We start from the raw sequence: 17,298 nt of genomic DNA on the forward strand, positions 1-17,298 counted from the left end.
TAGCAGATCTACAAGCTCACAACGCGTCGCATCGCGACGCGTTGTGAGCTTGTAGATCGGCTATTTCCACTATCAATGTTATTTAAGTAGTAAGTTGTCAAATATGTCAGTAATGTATTTTTATATTTAGGTTATGTGTCATATCTACCATATGCAACTTCAAAGCCTAAAAGCCAAACAGAAATGTAATTATCAACGACAAATACACAATTAAATCGTTAATCGCCAATTATTTGAGTGACAATTAATCGTCATGTAAAATGTCATATCGTGACAGCCCTACTAGATGACTTTGTGGTGAAGTTCAAACTGTTGCTTTGACACTTGTGGTAATGTGGCCACGTGTCTCTTGGCAGCTGGTGAGTTCAGGATGAAGTGATCTTTTCATTTATTTTAATTTTCATGTGTCGTTGGTGCATGTTTTATTATGTTCTACACTATGTCTGGGGAAATAATTAGTTCCCAAGGCTCATGTTGATGCTGGTATAAATTGGTGAATTATGTACTATGTGATGCAATTTTCCTTCTGGACAAATGCCATGTTGGGCTGGTTTGCCTGACTTGAAATAAGTGTTGACAGAGTTGTAAAAAAAATGGTTTCCTTCATTTGGAATATTAATTTGCAGAGCCAAGCTTAACCCAAGTCAGGTAAATCATTCCATGCGTGTGTGTGTGTGTGTGTGTGTGTGTGTGTGTGTGTGTGTGTGTGTGTGTGTGTGTGTGTGTGTGTGTGTGTGTGTGTGTGTGTGTGTGTGTGTGTGTGTGTGTGTGTGTGTGTGTGTGTGTGTGTGTGTGTGTGTGTGTGACTGTTTTATGTAGGGATTGTTTGTGTGTTGCTGGAATCCTTTGCCATCCTTATAGTGTGTTTTTGTGTGCTTGGAAGACTGAGTTCATAATAGTATTATTACTATACTAATGTATATCTAATCATTAGGTTGTGATATTGGGTTGGGTTTAACAATTGATCTTTATAAAACCGTAAGAAAAATTAAAGGGGAACTAAACCCTTGACATTTTGTGAGTTTTCTGCCATCTAAAGGTTGAAATTAATCTAAAGGCATGGTTTCGTATTGCACTGATGTAAGCAACACTGATGCAGCTAAAAGAATATATACCGCTGACCGTAGTGTGTTTATGCCAACTGACAATAGTCATTATTAAGCTTATTGGCTGCAGCTGTGTATCTTACATTACAGGACCAAGCTCAAACTCACAGAGGTTTAAATTAAATTTAAAAACGATAAGTTATGCCAGACAATAATGGGGGCAGTTTTTTTGACATGCGCCAGCAGTGTGCTTTACACTTAAAGGAGGCATCCAGACCAAAATCTGCCTTTTATCAGATCTCCTCATACATGCTGCAGTTTTATATATATATATATATATATACATACATACATACATACATACATGCCCCTGTTCTGCATTCTCCCCACCTCTCCACAGCTAAAACGCTGGTATTTGAAGAGTAGTCTACTCTTCATTTCTGCATAAACGGCTGCTAGAGAGGGACAAACAGTGCATCTGTGAGTCTCACGAGACGGTAAATACTCAATCCATTGACAAAAAGGATGTTTGGAGCGACAGAAATAGCCGCATTAGTGAGTAGCTACCTCTTCAAATACCCCCGTTTTAGCTGTGGAGGGGTGGGGAGAATGCAGAACAGGGGCATGTATATAAAAAAAACAACTGCGGCATGTATGAAGGGATCTGATGGGCTTTTAAGCCGTGACATCATTTTGTAGGCAGAGGAGAACTCTGCCCCCAGAGCATTTTCTGTCCCTCGCTATTTCAACAGATCCGAGACAAAAATAACGACTAAAGTATAATTCTAACTCTTTCCTTTCAACAACAAAGAGAAGAAAAATGTGTAAATAGTAAAAATAGTAAAAAGATTCACGGAAACTGGGGGCAGAAATTCTCCTCTGCCTACAAAATGATGTCATACTTAACAGCCCCATATGTTTTTGGTCTGGATGCCTCCTTTAAGGATTAGTTCCCCTTTACAAATGATTATGGATAGAATTTACATTTGTTTAGTTGGTGTTTTATATAGTTAATACACTCACACTATGCAAACATGATTGTATCTGGACAAATAATTCTATTTGAGGTCAAGGAAATGCCATACCATGTGGTTAGTTATAGACCAGATGACCTTGTATAAGTTTACAGACATTTTACCCCGTTATGTTTAGCCTGTATTGCCCAAACTCCAAAGTATGGTGAAATCTCATCCATATTAGTTAACATAGGCTACCTAATTATCCTCAGTAATACAGTGCTGTGTGTTAGTTTTGTTCTAGTAGTGTATGAGTGTGGAGCGGTCCGTAACGGTCGCTGGGAGGCTTTTGTTTTCAAGGTTCTTCTTCACTTCTTCCAGGAAATGAGAATGGGTGAGCTGGGCCCTCGTGGAGCCATTAATATGGGAGGTAGGGGCATGACCATATAAGGACTGGTCACTACTGAAAAATACAAGCTGAGCAGAGAGTGCTCTGATGTTGTTTTACATCCCTAGTGGCTCCATTTCCATGCAGTGTTATTCCACTGTGTAGACGTTCAGAGTTTGCCTTTAATTTTTTAATACATCCAAACAGATGTGGAGCCACTTGGGGTGCACAACAAAACCTTCCTTTACTGGGGGGTGGGGGGGGGGAGACACAACTTTTCAGTCAAGCACCTGTATTTGGAATATGCAGTAGAGTGCATTATCTATACTCTGCTGAGTCTTTATTGTGTGGGTAGGGGGGTGGGATTCATAGTTAAAACCTTTGTCTGGTCCTTAAGCTCTCATCCTCTGTCATCTGAAACAAGTAGCAAGTTTATGGGGGGGGGGCAGCAAAGTGTTTATTATTATATTTTAAAGGTGATACACCATGAAATTTCACTTTTCCTATTTTAAAACCTTTTTTGGGGTCCCACTAGCACCTTCTATCCTCACAAAGTCCCATTTCTGACCGTTGTGTCTTTCTCTGGTTTTGGGAAGGCGGAGGTTAAAAGTATCCCATGGGTTCTCAAAACAGGCTGTCCAGATTTGCTGCCGTCGCTGACGTCATCGACGGCCGTTTTTGAAGATTTTTTTTTTTTTTTTTCAAAAACTTATTTTTTTTTCACATTTTTTTTTTTTTTTCAAAAAGATTTTGGGGGGTGGTGCAGTTCAGGCCAAAGGTGGTACTGCAGCTGAAGCCATTCAAAATGAGAGAGGCTCTCTATTCAGGAGTGGTAATTTAGCCTCAAGCCTTTTGAAAAACGTTTTTGGGACATAAACAATATGACAAATACTTTTTAAATGCATGGTGTATCACCTTTAAGCAAATGTACAGGGGCTGAAGCTGAATGCTTTGTAAGAATACGTTACAGGAGTTCCAGGCCAATTGTATTTACTAAATCAAATCTAGTGTGCAAACTTGTTACTGCTCTGCTGTCTGCAGGGTGAGAGTCTGGGGACCAGAGCTAGGCAGGGCCATACTCTGTTGTCAGAGCTAGAGTCCACTGTCAGAGGTTCATGGTGACTTTTCACCCTGTCAATGTTATAATCCAGGACTGCACACCATCACTATCAAGTATCAACTAAGCTACTGTATGTCGTTTAATTGTGTTTACCTTTTGCATATGATCACAAAATGCCAAGGAATATTTGCCATACATTGAAACGGTTTCTAACATCTTTGTTGTTTTAGTGTGTGTGTGTGTGTGAGAGAGAAAGTGACCGTCTGGTGTGTGTGCCGTGGAATGAAAATGTGATTTTGTTTATTGAATTTCTGGCTTCTATTCTGTGTTTTGAACACAGATTTGTCTTACAATTATATAATATATAATTATAATAATATTAAACGTATAATTATAGTTGTTTATGAGGATTTATGTTTCAGCAAAGAACAAAATGCTATAATTAGACCGCTAAAGTATGTTGGGAGTTTAAATAGCTGTGGCTAGGCTTTATAAATGTAGCTGTTACATAATTAAATTACAAAATAAATGTAAATGTAATCAGTTGCAATAACGCACACACACACACAAAATGTTATTTAAAAATACATCTGTGTAGGTCGTCTGTGTAGGTCTCTGAAACGATAATAAACTTTATTTGTATATCACTTTTTTTAAATGTTAGTGCTCCGAACAATAAATGAGACATGTAGACAACCGCAAGAAGGGGATTAAGCATTAAAAGTGCAAATTTAAGAAGGGATACAAAACCAGGCACTCACTCAGCAAGCCTGGTGTCCTCGGGCAGGGCATGTTGTGTTAGTCAGGGGCCTTGGGGAGATAAAATGGTCATTTCGTGCTAATCAGTCTAAAAGCGCCAGATTTTGCACAGATGTAGCCCAGGGCATGCTCTAATAATGCAAGGGCGCCCGAGTCTGCGACCTTCGGGGTCGCTACAGTGGCCAAATCAAGTTTGGCTACCAGTAAGACTCCCTAATCGGGAGATAAGCGACCGTAGGTCACTTATCTCCACAAATAGAGCAAAAATGTGTTTTTCCAAAATCTTCCTGAGCATGTTGATGACATGAGTGTAGACATACTGTGTAGTGATTTTTTTGATTTTAAGGCAAAATCTGAATCGGCCTCATGGTGGCGCTAGAGGGCCATGTGAGAAATGAGGGGTGGGGTCTCCAACACTTTCCTTGGGCTAATAACTGTGCCACAAAACAATGGTTTAGTGATGAGTCATCACTTTTCACAGTTTTTTGTGGGCCATTTTTAGCCCAAAAAATGTTTTTTTTGTGCAAAACAAATGCTTGCAATGGATTCAAAATCATGACAAACCCTTAGTTAGACCCCTCACATCCTACTTAAAGCAGATTTTTTTTTTTCTGGGTATTTTCTTCCTGTAGTATAGTGTCGATGGGAGCCCAACTTGATTTGACCGATGTGGCGACCCCGAAGGTCGCCGACTCGGGCGCCCTAGCTAAATCATTAGAGCATGCCCTGGGCTACATCTGTGCAATGTGGCGCTTTTAGACTGATTAGCACGAAAAAACCCTAAGGCCCCCGACTATGTAGCAGCTCTGAATGCAAAAGCCCAGTCATCTTCTGGTTTGTTGTCGTGAAACAATTATGGGAATCTCGTTGGTTCATGAGTGTATGGAATACATGCTAGATTATTTATTGTCACACTATATTATTGATCGCCTCACACTTTAAAGAGCCACAATAGACCGGACCTCTCTATGAAAACATTGTGTATGTTTTCCAATGTATGATCAGAATGTGTGAAGTCATTTAGAATTGGAACGCATCTTTGTCGCGTTAGACTTGAACCACTTTAACCATTATTTTATGCTTTTAGATATACAAGCTCACAGACGCGCTGTGAGCTTGTAGATCTACTATTTTTGTGAGTCTTTGAATATTTTAACCCAATTCTATACAGTAAATGTCTTCTAAATCCTTCTGAATTTTCATGCCAAGGACCCCCAGAATGACATATTTGACCACGGACCCTCATATCAAAATATGTTGTTCCAGGGACCCACAGAAGCAGAGATTTGAATTACAGAAGTTTGTTTTGATAAATGTATATTCAAAGACTTTTCACGATAAAAAAACAAACAAAAAAAGCTGATCTACGAGGCAGTGCCGCGCTGCGAGCTTGTAAATCTGCTTTTTTTTTTTTTTTTTTTTTTTTTGCACATGCAGTCACAATAATTAGCAACTTCAAGGCAGGTAGCATTATCGAGCAAGTCGTTAAAACACATAATGATTTTGTCATGTATCATCTCTATTTGTAGTATTCCACCATTTCAGAACAGATTAATTGATCTTTTTTTAAGATCAAGGGCAGTATAATGTAATGTAAAAGTTTGAGTGTGTTTCTGTGTGTGATTGTGCCCGTTTGTGTTTTTCAAGGCATGTATTATATTCAAATATTGGACACCTGTCCATCTCTCATCTCTCTCATTGTAGATATTAATAGCATTTTCCTTCACTAGATTGCCATCTACAGTATATGTACCTCTACTCCAAAACTCTCATATGTACTCTAATATACGGCATCTTTTTGTGGGGTTTGAGTGCAAGAACATTTCTTGTGTGCTACTTCTCTGAACTACCAAACATGTGTACAGTAGTGGTACTGTATGTTAATCGTGGCATTTTGTCTGGTTGTGGTAAAACTATGACTCGTCAGTCTATTGTAGGTCTGGTCAAGTTTCCAACAACTACTCTCTTGCTCTCTGACTAAGATGGTGTGCAGTTCTGGGTTTGTCTAATATACAAATGTGGACGTTTGCCTTTGCCTCAAGTCTTAGCTGTCTATAAGAGAACCTCCCACAGCTGACTCTGCACTATGATTAAATATCTAAAATATATTTTTCCGTAAAATGAAATGGCACCGTAACTATTTTAGCCTAATGTTGGTTTTTGGTTAACGCAGAATTGTGTATACACATAACTACACGACAAACGTTAGGTTTGCACAGTATACTGTATTTATACTATTGCTTTGGAAATGTAACCATCTCATCGCTAAGCAGCCGTTAACAGCATTTAAAATGTATAGCCCTGCTTGTTTTATGTATGGTAAATTCCGAGGTACTGGTCAGATGTCTGGCAGACATTTTAAACGTTTGTGACCAAAAGCCAACGTTAGCTACGTTAGCTATAGCTTTGTGCACTTGTTGATATTTGCCCCACCAAACTGAAGTGAAGTTCCTCGGGAGGTGGTTGTGTGCGTTGGGTTTATTCTTCCTAAGTTACCAAACAATGCTCCATTGTTTTGCGTGTAGATGGCTATAACCCTGCCTCTGCTGGGGCCAGTGGTAACCAACTCCCGCCTCAGATGATGGGCATGGCAATAAGTGGAAGGAGCGGAGCCATTGGCCAAGAGGGAACTCCAAATATGGGCACGATGCCAGAGAATGGAGCCATGGTAATGTATTTGAGCTCATTCTCTCTGTTGAAGCAATTCACCCTTTGTCAACCTTCTGATTGTGATGCACGGCACGGCCGCAGCGCAGTACGGCGCTGCGTGGTCATAGCGATTTCGATAATTATAATGAAATAAGCTTCAACAAACTAGTTCACATGAACGATATCGATGTAACTAAGATATTCGATTGGGTACATATATTTTAAATGGGCAGAATTACAATTAAAATACATTTTATGTTGAGAGCGAGCCTATAGTTCCACAATTTCCTGGTCAGTGCGAGTCACCCTAGATGCACTGCTCTCTCTCTCTCTCTGCCTTCTGCCTGTTTCAGAGGATTAAACGAATTAAAACTACTGTACTTTTTTGTTCCTTTTTTATTAATATCACGTAGATGTTTTTCTTTTGGTACTTTAAATAGTAATAATGAGGCTATGAAAAATCCCTGGCTTTTTTGTCCCACCTAGTAACAGAGCGACATGGGGTGGGACTTGACAAAGGGTGAATTGTAATGAAAGCTTTGAATCGAGTTGTCTTGTTAAAAGGATCCCTGGCTAATACGACAAATATGCCTTAATACATTATAATTATCCTCTATAACTGCAATGTAAAATTTAAAAAACCTTAAATATTTTATTTCTTCTAGAAATAGCTAATCTTTCACTCAATAGGGGAAATACCTGTCGCAAGTTGATGATACATTTTATGGCATGCATGTGCAAAAAAACACATTTGAAATATTGATTTGATGCTCATATTAACCATAGGAAGTATTACGCTTGTTTTTATTTGCACATGCATGACATAAATTCCATAGGGATAGATCACAAATTACATTTATGACATCATCAACCTGCGACGGGCGTTTCCCCTATTGAGTGAAAGATTAGCTATTTCTAGAAGAAATAAAATAATTGAGGTGTTTTTAATTTTACATTGTATTCATAGAGGACAATTATAATGTATTAAAACATATTTGTCGTATTAGCCAGGGATCCCTTTAAATACATTTATGTTGTAAAATGTTAATCAGTAAACTAATAGTTGAGTCTAAATTGAGTGCACTCAGAGCTGCCCCAAAGGCTTAAAACCTTACATTCTAGCAGGAAGGAAATGTTTTAAAGGTCTTATGACATGCTGCAATGATAAATAACATTTCTGGCTGCAGGGGGCGCAGTTGAGGGACTTTTCACACTAACTGTGGATTGTCTGGTTTCTATTTATTGTCCAGTGCTCAGATCCGGTCATTTCCACACACGCATACATGCAAACACATTTTCCATGTCCACTCTAAACCGGATCTGCAACCTGCGAACAGAATTGATCCCAGTCTACTGTGACATGAAACTTAAACTATTCCCGCATTTTGCTGTTACCTCTTAGTTTCATTATTACATTAAATAAACTCACTGCTTCATAGTGGTGCTGGTTAGAACAATGCTGATGTAACTGAGCAATTGAATGAGAAATGTATATTTTTATGTACCTAGATAAATAAATACAAATAATCATTAATTGGCATAGGTGCTAAAACATGGCGGATGGGCCGACAGAACCCTTTTTAAGTCGTACACATAGGGCTGTCACAATTAATCATCATAATCGCAATTATTTGAGGTAATTTTTTTTGCATAATCGTCCTAATCTTTTCCATGTTGAGAAATGTTAATATAGTTTCAAACACTTTCAGAAAGTAATGGAAATAGCATTGCGACGCGTTGTGAGCTTGTAGATCTGCTATTTCCACTATCAATGTTCTTTTTTTAAGTATAAAGTTGTCAAATATGTCAGTAATTTCTTTGTATATTTAGGTTTTGTGTCATAATTGCCATGTGCAACTTCAAAGCCTAAAAGCCAAACAGGAATGTAATTATCAATGACAAATACACAATTAAATCGTTAATCGCAATTATTTGAGTGACAATTAATCGTCATGTAAAATGTCAGAATCGTGATAGCCCCAAGTACACATTATTCAGAAATAACTTGACTAAAAATAACCACTGAGTGGACCAAAGGACCAAAAACTAAGAAAAGGGGACATTTCATGTCATAGGACCTTTATTTGATTTGGATGTTGGGAAACATTGGGTCAATAACTAATGAGTTCATTCCTCTCTCTCTGTGTCTCTGTTTGGCCACCCTTCTTGCTTCACATCACGTTTGGATCAAATTAAACCCCCGACTGGCGAACTTTGAAAAACCCTGTTGCTGAATGACCCATCGTCGCCCAATGGATTCATTGTTTTCACCGCTCACTCCCTAAATATTCCCCAAAACACACACACACACACACACACACACACACACACACACACACACACACACACACACACACACACACACACACACACACACACACACACACACACTCTCACTCTCTCTCTCTCTTTATCTCTTTATTTTTCAATCATTCTTTTTGTCTCTCATCCTGTATCGGGAACATACTTTCACCACTACATTTTGGCATGACATTGCTTCAGCGTAACGATCGTTTCCCACAAGCTGGGTTAATGGGGGCCCGGCCAGGGGTAGAGTCCCCTCAGCAGCAGACCCAACAGCAGCAGCAGCCCGGCCCTCAGGTCGGAGGGGCCCCAGGGTTTGGCCGGGGAAGCCCTGTTGGGGGAAACTTTGATGGCCCCAACAACAAGCGTCGTAGATATTGAGTCGATTTCCATTCAGACAAGGGACTTTTGACGGTTTACAGTTTTTGCATAACTGCCCAGTTTAAATTTAGATTTTCATTTTCCTGCCCTCACACACCATTATTGCCTGCTTTTTTTTAATTTCGTTTTTATTCTGAAGTTACCGTCCTCGTAACTAGAGGCTGTTGCCCATTAATGGAAATTCTGTGATTATACTCTTTGTTTGTTTGTTCTTATCAGTGGAAGCTGGGGACTTGATATTGTCTTTTACATTTTTAATTTGGTAGTTATGACAATTGCATAACTCTTACTAACATAACAGGCGTATGATGTTTGACCACAGTACCCCAAATGCTTTGTAGAAACACTGATCTGTCCTGTATATATATTTTTTTTATTTCATTATTTTCTGAACGTTACTGCATCTGTGGTTGTAAGAGCGTGTCTGGTTGTTTCAGCACTCAAATAATGGATTCAAAATCTTTGATATCATTAATTGGCCATAGTTTCCATTGAATCCATTGAATGTGAAAAAAAAAATATAGCATGTTGAGCGTTGCCCATCTAATTAAACCACTAATATCCTAATAGACTTATACATACTTGCTCTATGCTTTAGATAACAACATGTTTAACAAGAGGCCTGTAAGTACAGTACCTTTTCAAGGAAACAAAACCAAATGGTACCCAAGAATGCCAGGCTCAAATTGTTCCTCCTAGAACGTATGTATCTAATAAATATCTTCTTTTGGTGTTTTGTTGTGATCCTGTTTAGTCAGTAGTTGAATATCTTTTCTGCTTTGTTTTCTAAACCAAAAGGCTGTAGCACAAACTACATTAACTTCCATCCATGCCGTCATTGAATGTCTCCTCTGCTTTGTTGGTTATCGAGGTTAAATAAAAGACATGAACAATGGAAGGTGTCGTTTCTCTTATGCAAGAAGGAATTCCAGGTTGTAAATCAACGATAAATATATTATGTCATAGAGAACCAACTACACCAACTATTTATGCCATACCGGTATTTTAGTGATTAGGTTGCAAGGAAAACATTGAGATAATGGCCATTTTGATTAGTACTGCCTGAAAATAACTTTGTACTTCAAGTTTAAAATTATACTAAATATTATTTTAAATATTGTCCAAATGAATTCCAAATATTATCAAATTATCTCCCGGCACCCCAGGGTGCCCCGTCACCCACTTTGAAAACCCCTGCTCTAGATGATCATATAAATAATTATTACCCGGCTTGTTTGGATGCTTGATTCTGATTGGTCGAGCGCTGAAATCAGCAGTGAATTATAGGCGTATAATGACCGCTCCGCTCTATAATTCACAGCTGCCTAATCAACGGCTCAGAGCAGCTGCTGTATTCAGGCTGCTCTGCGTGGAATTAGTGCCGTATCCATGTCAGCCCCCTAAACGAACACACAGCGTCATTTACAACCAAACGTTGCTCTGAAGAATGTTTTTAAAAACATTTGAGGCGAGAAATAGACGACGTACTAACAGAAAATGGATTCCATTTGATCAGCACTTCCTTGTTTTCCAAGGCGACCTGCGAGCGCAACACTTGTGGAACACTTTCAGCCGTCTGTAAACAAGGAAATACTTTTTAGTTTTTAGTCAAATTATTAATTGTATGTATTAGCCGGGTAATAAGTGCTATAAGGTCTTGCTGCTTGGTCATGATGGCGTATATGGACACTTCAGGCTTTAACCATGATATATTCATTAAAAACACCCATTACCTGTATTTGTTTTTTTTTTGTTTTTTTTTCTGGTGACTAATTTTTTCAATAAAGTTTTTCATTTATTTGTAATATTTATTATTATTATTATTTTTTTCCCAAAGAATTATTAAAGGAGCTATAGTCAACTTTTTCATTGTAGGGCCGACACTTTGTTTACATCCTAGTCTATAGACTAGAATGTAAACAAAGTGTCGGTCTGACAATGGCCAAAATGATTATTTTACCATTATTTTACGCTTTTTGTGGTCATTTTTTAATTGAAACACATATATGAAGCTTATTTTTTTATAAAATATTTTCGAAACATTTTTATTTTAGCATCCGTTTTTCAAGAAAAAGTTGACCATAGCTCCTTTAAACATAAATGAAAACAGTTATTGAAAAAATATGGCCTGCTCAGGTGTTAGGAAGGTAGTATGAGTCACCAGAAAGAAATAATGGGTGTCTTTAATGAATCTATCATTGTTAAAATGGAGTTTGAAGTGACAATGAGTGTGTATGGGGAGAGGCCCTGGGCATGGAGGGCCTCAGTGGTAACATTTACATATAATATAACATTTTTGAATCAAGCAAATTAAAAACTGTTCAGGGTGTTCATAAAAGCCTGATTAGACAATAAAATGACCAAAGGTTTTTTTCTTTTTTTAAATTGAAATATCCCAACGTGTGAGTACTTTTCCCACCACTGCCTATAGGCAACCACACTAATAAAGCTGGAGAAATAACTATTGATTGCCCTGTACTAGGCAACCACACTAATAAACAAGCCAAACACTGCAACGGACGCAATGGCGTCAGTTAAGAAAAAGCTAAGGTATGGCAACATGACTGGTGTCTTGCGCACAAAGACACCAGTCATGTTGCTATAACTTAGCAAAGACACCAGTCATGTTGCCACACCTTAGCACAGGCATGACATTTTATTTTTTCCCCCGTTTCTACAGTTTCTTGGGCTGGATATGGCAGCCTGAACGGTTGTTCAAGTGCAACTAAACTTGGCATGTTAGTAAACGTGCCACAATTAACAATAATGCATTGCACCTGTGCAGCTGACCTGCGGAACCTGGGAATATACCATTTTGTCAAGATGGGGAAAATACAAGTGTGGAGAATATAATTATAATACCTTGTCAAAGGACCATTTTGTAAAATGTTGCATTTGTAGTTATTTTACTGTAATTTAACAACATAATAACCAGAACAGATAGACAAAGAGACATTCATGGATTTATATTTAAAAGTAACTTTTATTTTCCCCCCTGGACCCAGGGTATGGCAGCTGCATACCCCTGCCATACCCAATCGACGCCCCTGAACGGACGTATATAAGTACAGTAAACATTGGGGGAGTCATTTCTGGTGTTAAGCTTCGCTGGCTTTTCTAGGACCATTTACAAATTGCAGACCAGTGCTTTTGTTATGGCAGTGAAAATGCCAGTAGATCTTCAGTTTCTGAAATGCCTTCTTCCCCGTTCTGTTGCTGGGTTTTGAAATGCAGCAGATTGTCTTGACCATCTGTACATGCCTAAATGCATGCCAAGTTGCTCCTGTGTGATTGGCTGATTAGAAATTCAATGTGCAGTTGGACAAGTGTGCCTAAACTAAAGTGGTACATGAGTATGAGTATATATGTCACGGTTTTAAAGAGAACCAGGGCATTCGAGACGCGGAGCACTCGTGGTGCGGCACGGGGCGGAGCAAGCGGTCGCCAATACAACGTACTCCAGGCGGTGCGCCGCTCTATTGTCCACGACACTGCGAGCGGCTACCGAAGCCCCCCTGTATCCACGAAGCCCAAACGAGTTACGAGGCCCCCCTGGGTCCACGAAGCCCCAAGCGGCGCGAAGGCCAGCGGACCTTGGTCCTGCTCTTCGCCCCCGAGCGCCGCAGGCGCGAGTGGCCGCGAAGAGCGGGCCAGGGCCGCGCGGCCGGCGGAGCGCCGCGCGAGTTACGAAGCCGTGGTGAATGCAATCGTTATATTTATGCCCAGGCCGTAAGGCCTGGGCAAGCGCACGTTAAACGCCCTGTCCAAGTGACTACAATGGAGCTAATGGCTAGGCTAGGCTAGGCTAGGCTAGGCTAGTAAATAAAGAGTAAACACTTCCGGTCTGCGGCGAGTTCAAAGCGTGACGTAACTCTCTTATCCAGTGGCTGACGTCGCCATCTGGTGGTGATTAGTGTGTGGTGAACTACAAAACGAGCGCTCTTACCGAGGTCTCCCTGAGTTACCCATTTACCCTGTAACATATATATTCCTCATAAAATCTGCCAGGAGACTCAACCAGTTAATACACTGACCTTAATCCATTCAGACCAGGAACGCATTGGTGTCACTTTTTTAACCACTTTAATCATTATTTTATGCTTAAAAAAATAGCAGCTCTACAAGCTCACAGCACGCATTTGTAACTCAAATCTTTCTTTCTTGGGGTCCCTGGAACAAAATATTTTGAGATGGGGGTCCGCTGTCAAATTCATAACATTCTAGGGCAGTGGTTCTCAACCAACCTGGGGACCCCCCACCCTACGAGCACTAAGAGTTGAGGTATTACATTTTGTATGACACGGTTCTATTGTGAAAATAGCCGATCTACATGCTCACAACGCCTCACGTTGCGAGGCGTTGTGAGCATGTAGATCTGCTATTTTCACAATTTCTGCCTCTAATATTTGACAATTTGGCCAATGTTTTATTACTCATTTTAGAGGTATTAACTCATCTAGTGCCAAAACCGAAAATGTTCGGTTTTTTAAAACGTATTAAGAAATGCCAAAACCGAAAATGTTTTTTTTTTTTTTTTTTTTCTTTTTTTGGAAAAATCACATTTTGATCTTTAATCTGACAAAGATCCGTTGTTTTGCGATGTTGTCCATGTGCCTAGGACATCCAGTGAGCAAGTGATCACTTAGAATCCTCTATAAAATCAAGGATAACTGCCCATTTCTCTGCCTTTTATTGTATATTATACAAATGTATGGTTGATTTCTGTGGTGCACGCAGCACAGCACGGCTTTCGGCTCTGACAGCCAGAGGTGTCAATTGGGTATGAGAGGTGTCAATTGGGTATGGCAAGTTATGGCAGCTGCCATCCCTTGGCTACAGGGGAAATAATAAAATGTACTTTTCATTGTGTCTGTTGCTAAGGTATGGCAACATGACTGTTGTCTTGCATGCGCGTGAGGGCACGCGACCGTGCATGCAAGACACCAGTCATGTTGCCATACCTTAGCTTTTGCTGAACTGACGCCACTGCTGGCAGCAGCCCCCACCCCTGGGCACTGCGTGTGAACTCGGATTGCTTGTTGAAGAACCAAGGCGTCGTGGTCGCGTTCGCCGGTCACTGAGGTTAGGGTTGGGCCAACTTGGGGGTTAGGGTTAGTTTTATGTGTCGGAATACCTGCCCGTAGTTGGCTGCGGACCCCCGGAATTTTGCTCGTCTGTGGATTTCACGATCAGCTCGGATATCATCTACGCTACGGCCGTTGAAGCTGGTTCCTCCCGCATGCATATGGATACAGTCAGGTACACTACTAACACAAGTGGGTTTCTAACTGACTGAATGTAGAAGGAGGAGGATGGATCGCACAGTGGCAAGAGTTGATGTTTTCTTTATTCTTGCATTTGCATGGATGAGAAACAAACGTTTCGACTGTAAGCCTTCTTCAGTGTGTGCTTCTTCACTGTGTGCGATCCATTCTCCTCCTACATGTTGATCTAAAGGGAGCGCGGTGGTAACCAAAAAGTTTACTAACTGACTGAATAGCATAATAATCATTGTAGCACAGCACTGCACGCTGTTATCGCTAACGCTATGGACCAGAGCTATTGAGACTATTGATCCTGTTGAATTCAATCGCACGTTTTTTTTATACAAACTTGTATAAAAACCGCATGGTTGACGAGGGTCAAGTATCGCGTCAACCTAGCTATTCTTTTTCTTCTAACTGTATTAGACAATGACTATAGACTATGAAGGTGATGACATTCATTCAAAGACAAAATAGATTGTTTGTCATGAGCCTGAGGAGGAGGACATAGGGGGGACTATGTCCTGAGACGTAATATGTTCATCTGACTGCCAGGTGGCAGCATCGTTGTTTTTTTGCTTTTGTTGTTTTTTGTTTGGTTCAGATTTACACTTCTCAAGGCATGAACATGCAGGCTGTATATGCCGATCATTATATATATTTTTTTGAATAGGGGGCAGGTATTTATAAGAATTTATTCTTCTGCTTGCTCCTTTTCGTTCATGTGTGTGTACTGTAAAATATTGAAATTCTGAGTATAAATATAATATAACTGTAATGTACACTACATGTGCGAAACAAAAATAAATGAAATGAAATGAAATGTTCAAACCCCTAGCCTACGTGGTTCACCCGTCCCCTCCCGCCCCTCCCCCCCTGGCTGGCAGGGGGGTTTGATTGATTGATTGATTGAAGACTTTATTAGAAGTTTGCATAGGAAAAGGTACAGTTTCATGACGGTACAGTTCACTGGTGATCCATGAAAAGCCTAAGCTTATTTCCACTGGAAACCATTGAAGTATCTCATATAACATTGAATGACAGACAAATAGAACACAGGGGAACGTGAAATGATCCGTTCACTGAAATGAACGAGATTGCCTATCACTAACACAACGTGAGCTTGTAGATCTGCTATTTTGGCTTTGTCAGAACTAAGTAGCAGGGGCGGCATAGCTCAGGGGTGGAGAAACCGTTATTAGAACACAAAGGGTTCCCAGTTCGAATCCGGGTTCCCCCTGAGTTAATGTCGAAGAGTCCTTGGGCAAGACTCTGAACCCCTAGTTGCTCCTGGTTTTGATTGATTGATTGAAGACTTTATTTGAAGTTTGCCTTGAGTAGGTTGGGCCTTCACTGCCTTGCATGGTTTCCTCTGCCACCGGTGTATGAATGTGTGCGTGAATGGGTGAATGTAATGCACAATCTATATAAAAGCGCTTTGGATAAAATCGCTATATAAATGCACCATTTACCATTTAGTAGCCTCGCGCAACGCGTTGTGAGCTTGTAGAAAATATCATTGATCAATCTTGTAAAATAGCCGATCTACAAGCTCACAACGCGCCGCGACGCGTTGTGAGCTTGTAGACCTGAAAATGGTAAAGGCAGCCCCAGCCTTGAAGCCTCAAAAGTCTAGTATCTCCCCCAGATCACAAAAGATGTCTCTTTGGTCTAGTGGTTAAGTTATTGGACTTTCGCGTGGGAGACCCGGGTACGAAGCCGGGTGGGGAAGTTCAGATCATCTCCGTTACATATATATTTTCGAACAAATGGTATAATTCTTCTTTTCCTCAAAATGCATTTACACTCAGCAACCACTGTTATTCATACACTGAATTCTCAAAGCCCAGATAGGAAGAGGTGCAGCAGTTTTTACTATTGTGAAATAGATGCAAATGTCTGTTCTGCTCTCTTTGCCATCCAAGCTCACAAGAGCTTGGAACTCAAGAAGGGTTCAGGACTGGCCCAGGCAAGGCCAGTCTAATAAGATAATTTTTTTACCAGACTCGAACTTATGACCTTCGATATGAGAGGCAAGGAATCTATCAACTGAGCTAATGAGTCATAAATATGTGATTCTAACATGTAATAGATATACACAGATCTGCATTATTTGTGTTTTATATATGACGTGAATGACTAAAACTCAAACTAAGTGAGATAAACCATGATGTTGTCTTTCTTGGGTTCACTGATGCTCATCAATTCCCATTATACAATTGGTATAATTATAGTTTCACCAGACTTGAACCCACAACCTCCCGTATCAGAGGTGAGTGCACTATCGACTGAGCTAGTCTGTCATAAATATGAAACTGTAATATGTAATACATGCACACGAAGATCTGCATCATGTGTGTTCATATATGACATGTCACTTAGACATGTGAATGGTTTCCTGGCTTGTGTGGTTGGTCGTACTGTATGTATATCAAACAAGCCCGACAACCATTATTGGGTTCAAATCTCAACAATGAAAATATATCAATAT

The 17,298-nt window shown here is 40.0% G+C and overlaps 1 protein-coding gene across 4 annotated transcripts in view; it reads left to right on the forward strand.

Annotated features, from left to right (window-relative positions):
* Window positions 1-10,386, forward strand: part of pspc1 (paraspeckle component 1) — a 45,765-nt gene extending 35,379 nt beyond the window's left edge. For 2 of the 4 annotated variants that reach the window (XM_080720622.1, XM_080720623.1), the window contains exons 8-10: window positions 2,384-2,432; window positions 6,735-6,877; window positions 9,361-10,386. In XM_080720622.1, coding sequence (XP_080576748.1) covers window positions 2,384-2,432; window positions 6,735-6,877; window positions 9,361-9,543 — 375 coding nt within the window. In that variant the 3' untranslated portion in view covers window positions 9,544-10,386. The remainder of the gene's footprint in view (window positions 1-2,383; window positions 2,433-6,734; window positions 6,878-9,360) is intronic. The other 2 variants (XR_013961718.1, XR_013961719.1) reach the window with 1 other exon arrangement.
* Window positions 10,387-17,298: the final 6,912 nt, after the last annotated feature.

This window comes from Nannobrachium achirus (genome assembly GCF_963921795.1).
Source record: "Nannobrachium achirus genome assembly, chromosome: 24".
Classification (NCBI taxonomy): Eukaryota; Metazoa; Chordata; class Actinopteri; order Myctophiformes; family Myctophidae; genus Nannobrachium; species Nannobrachium achirus.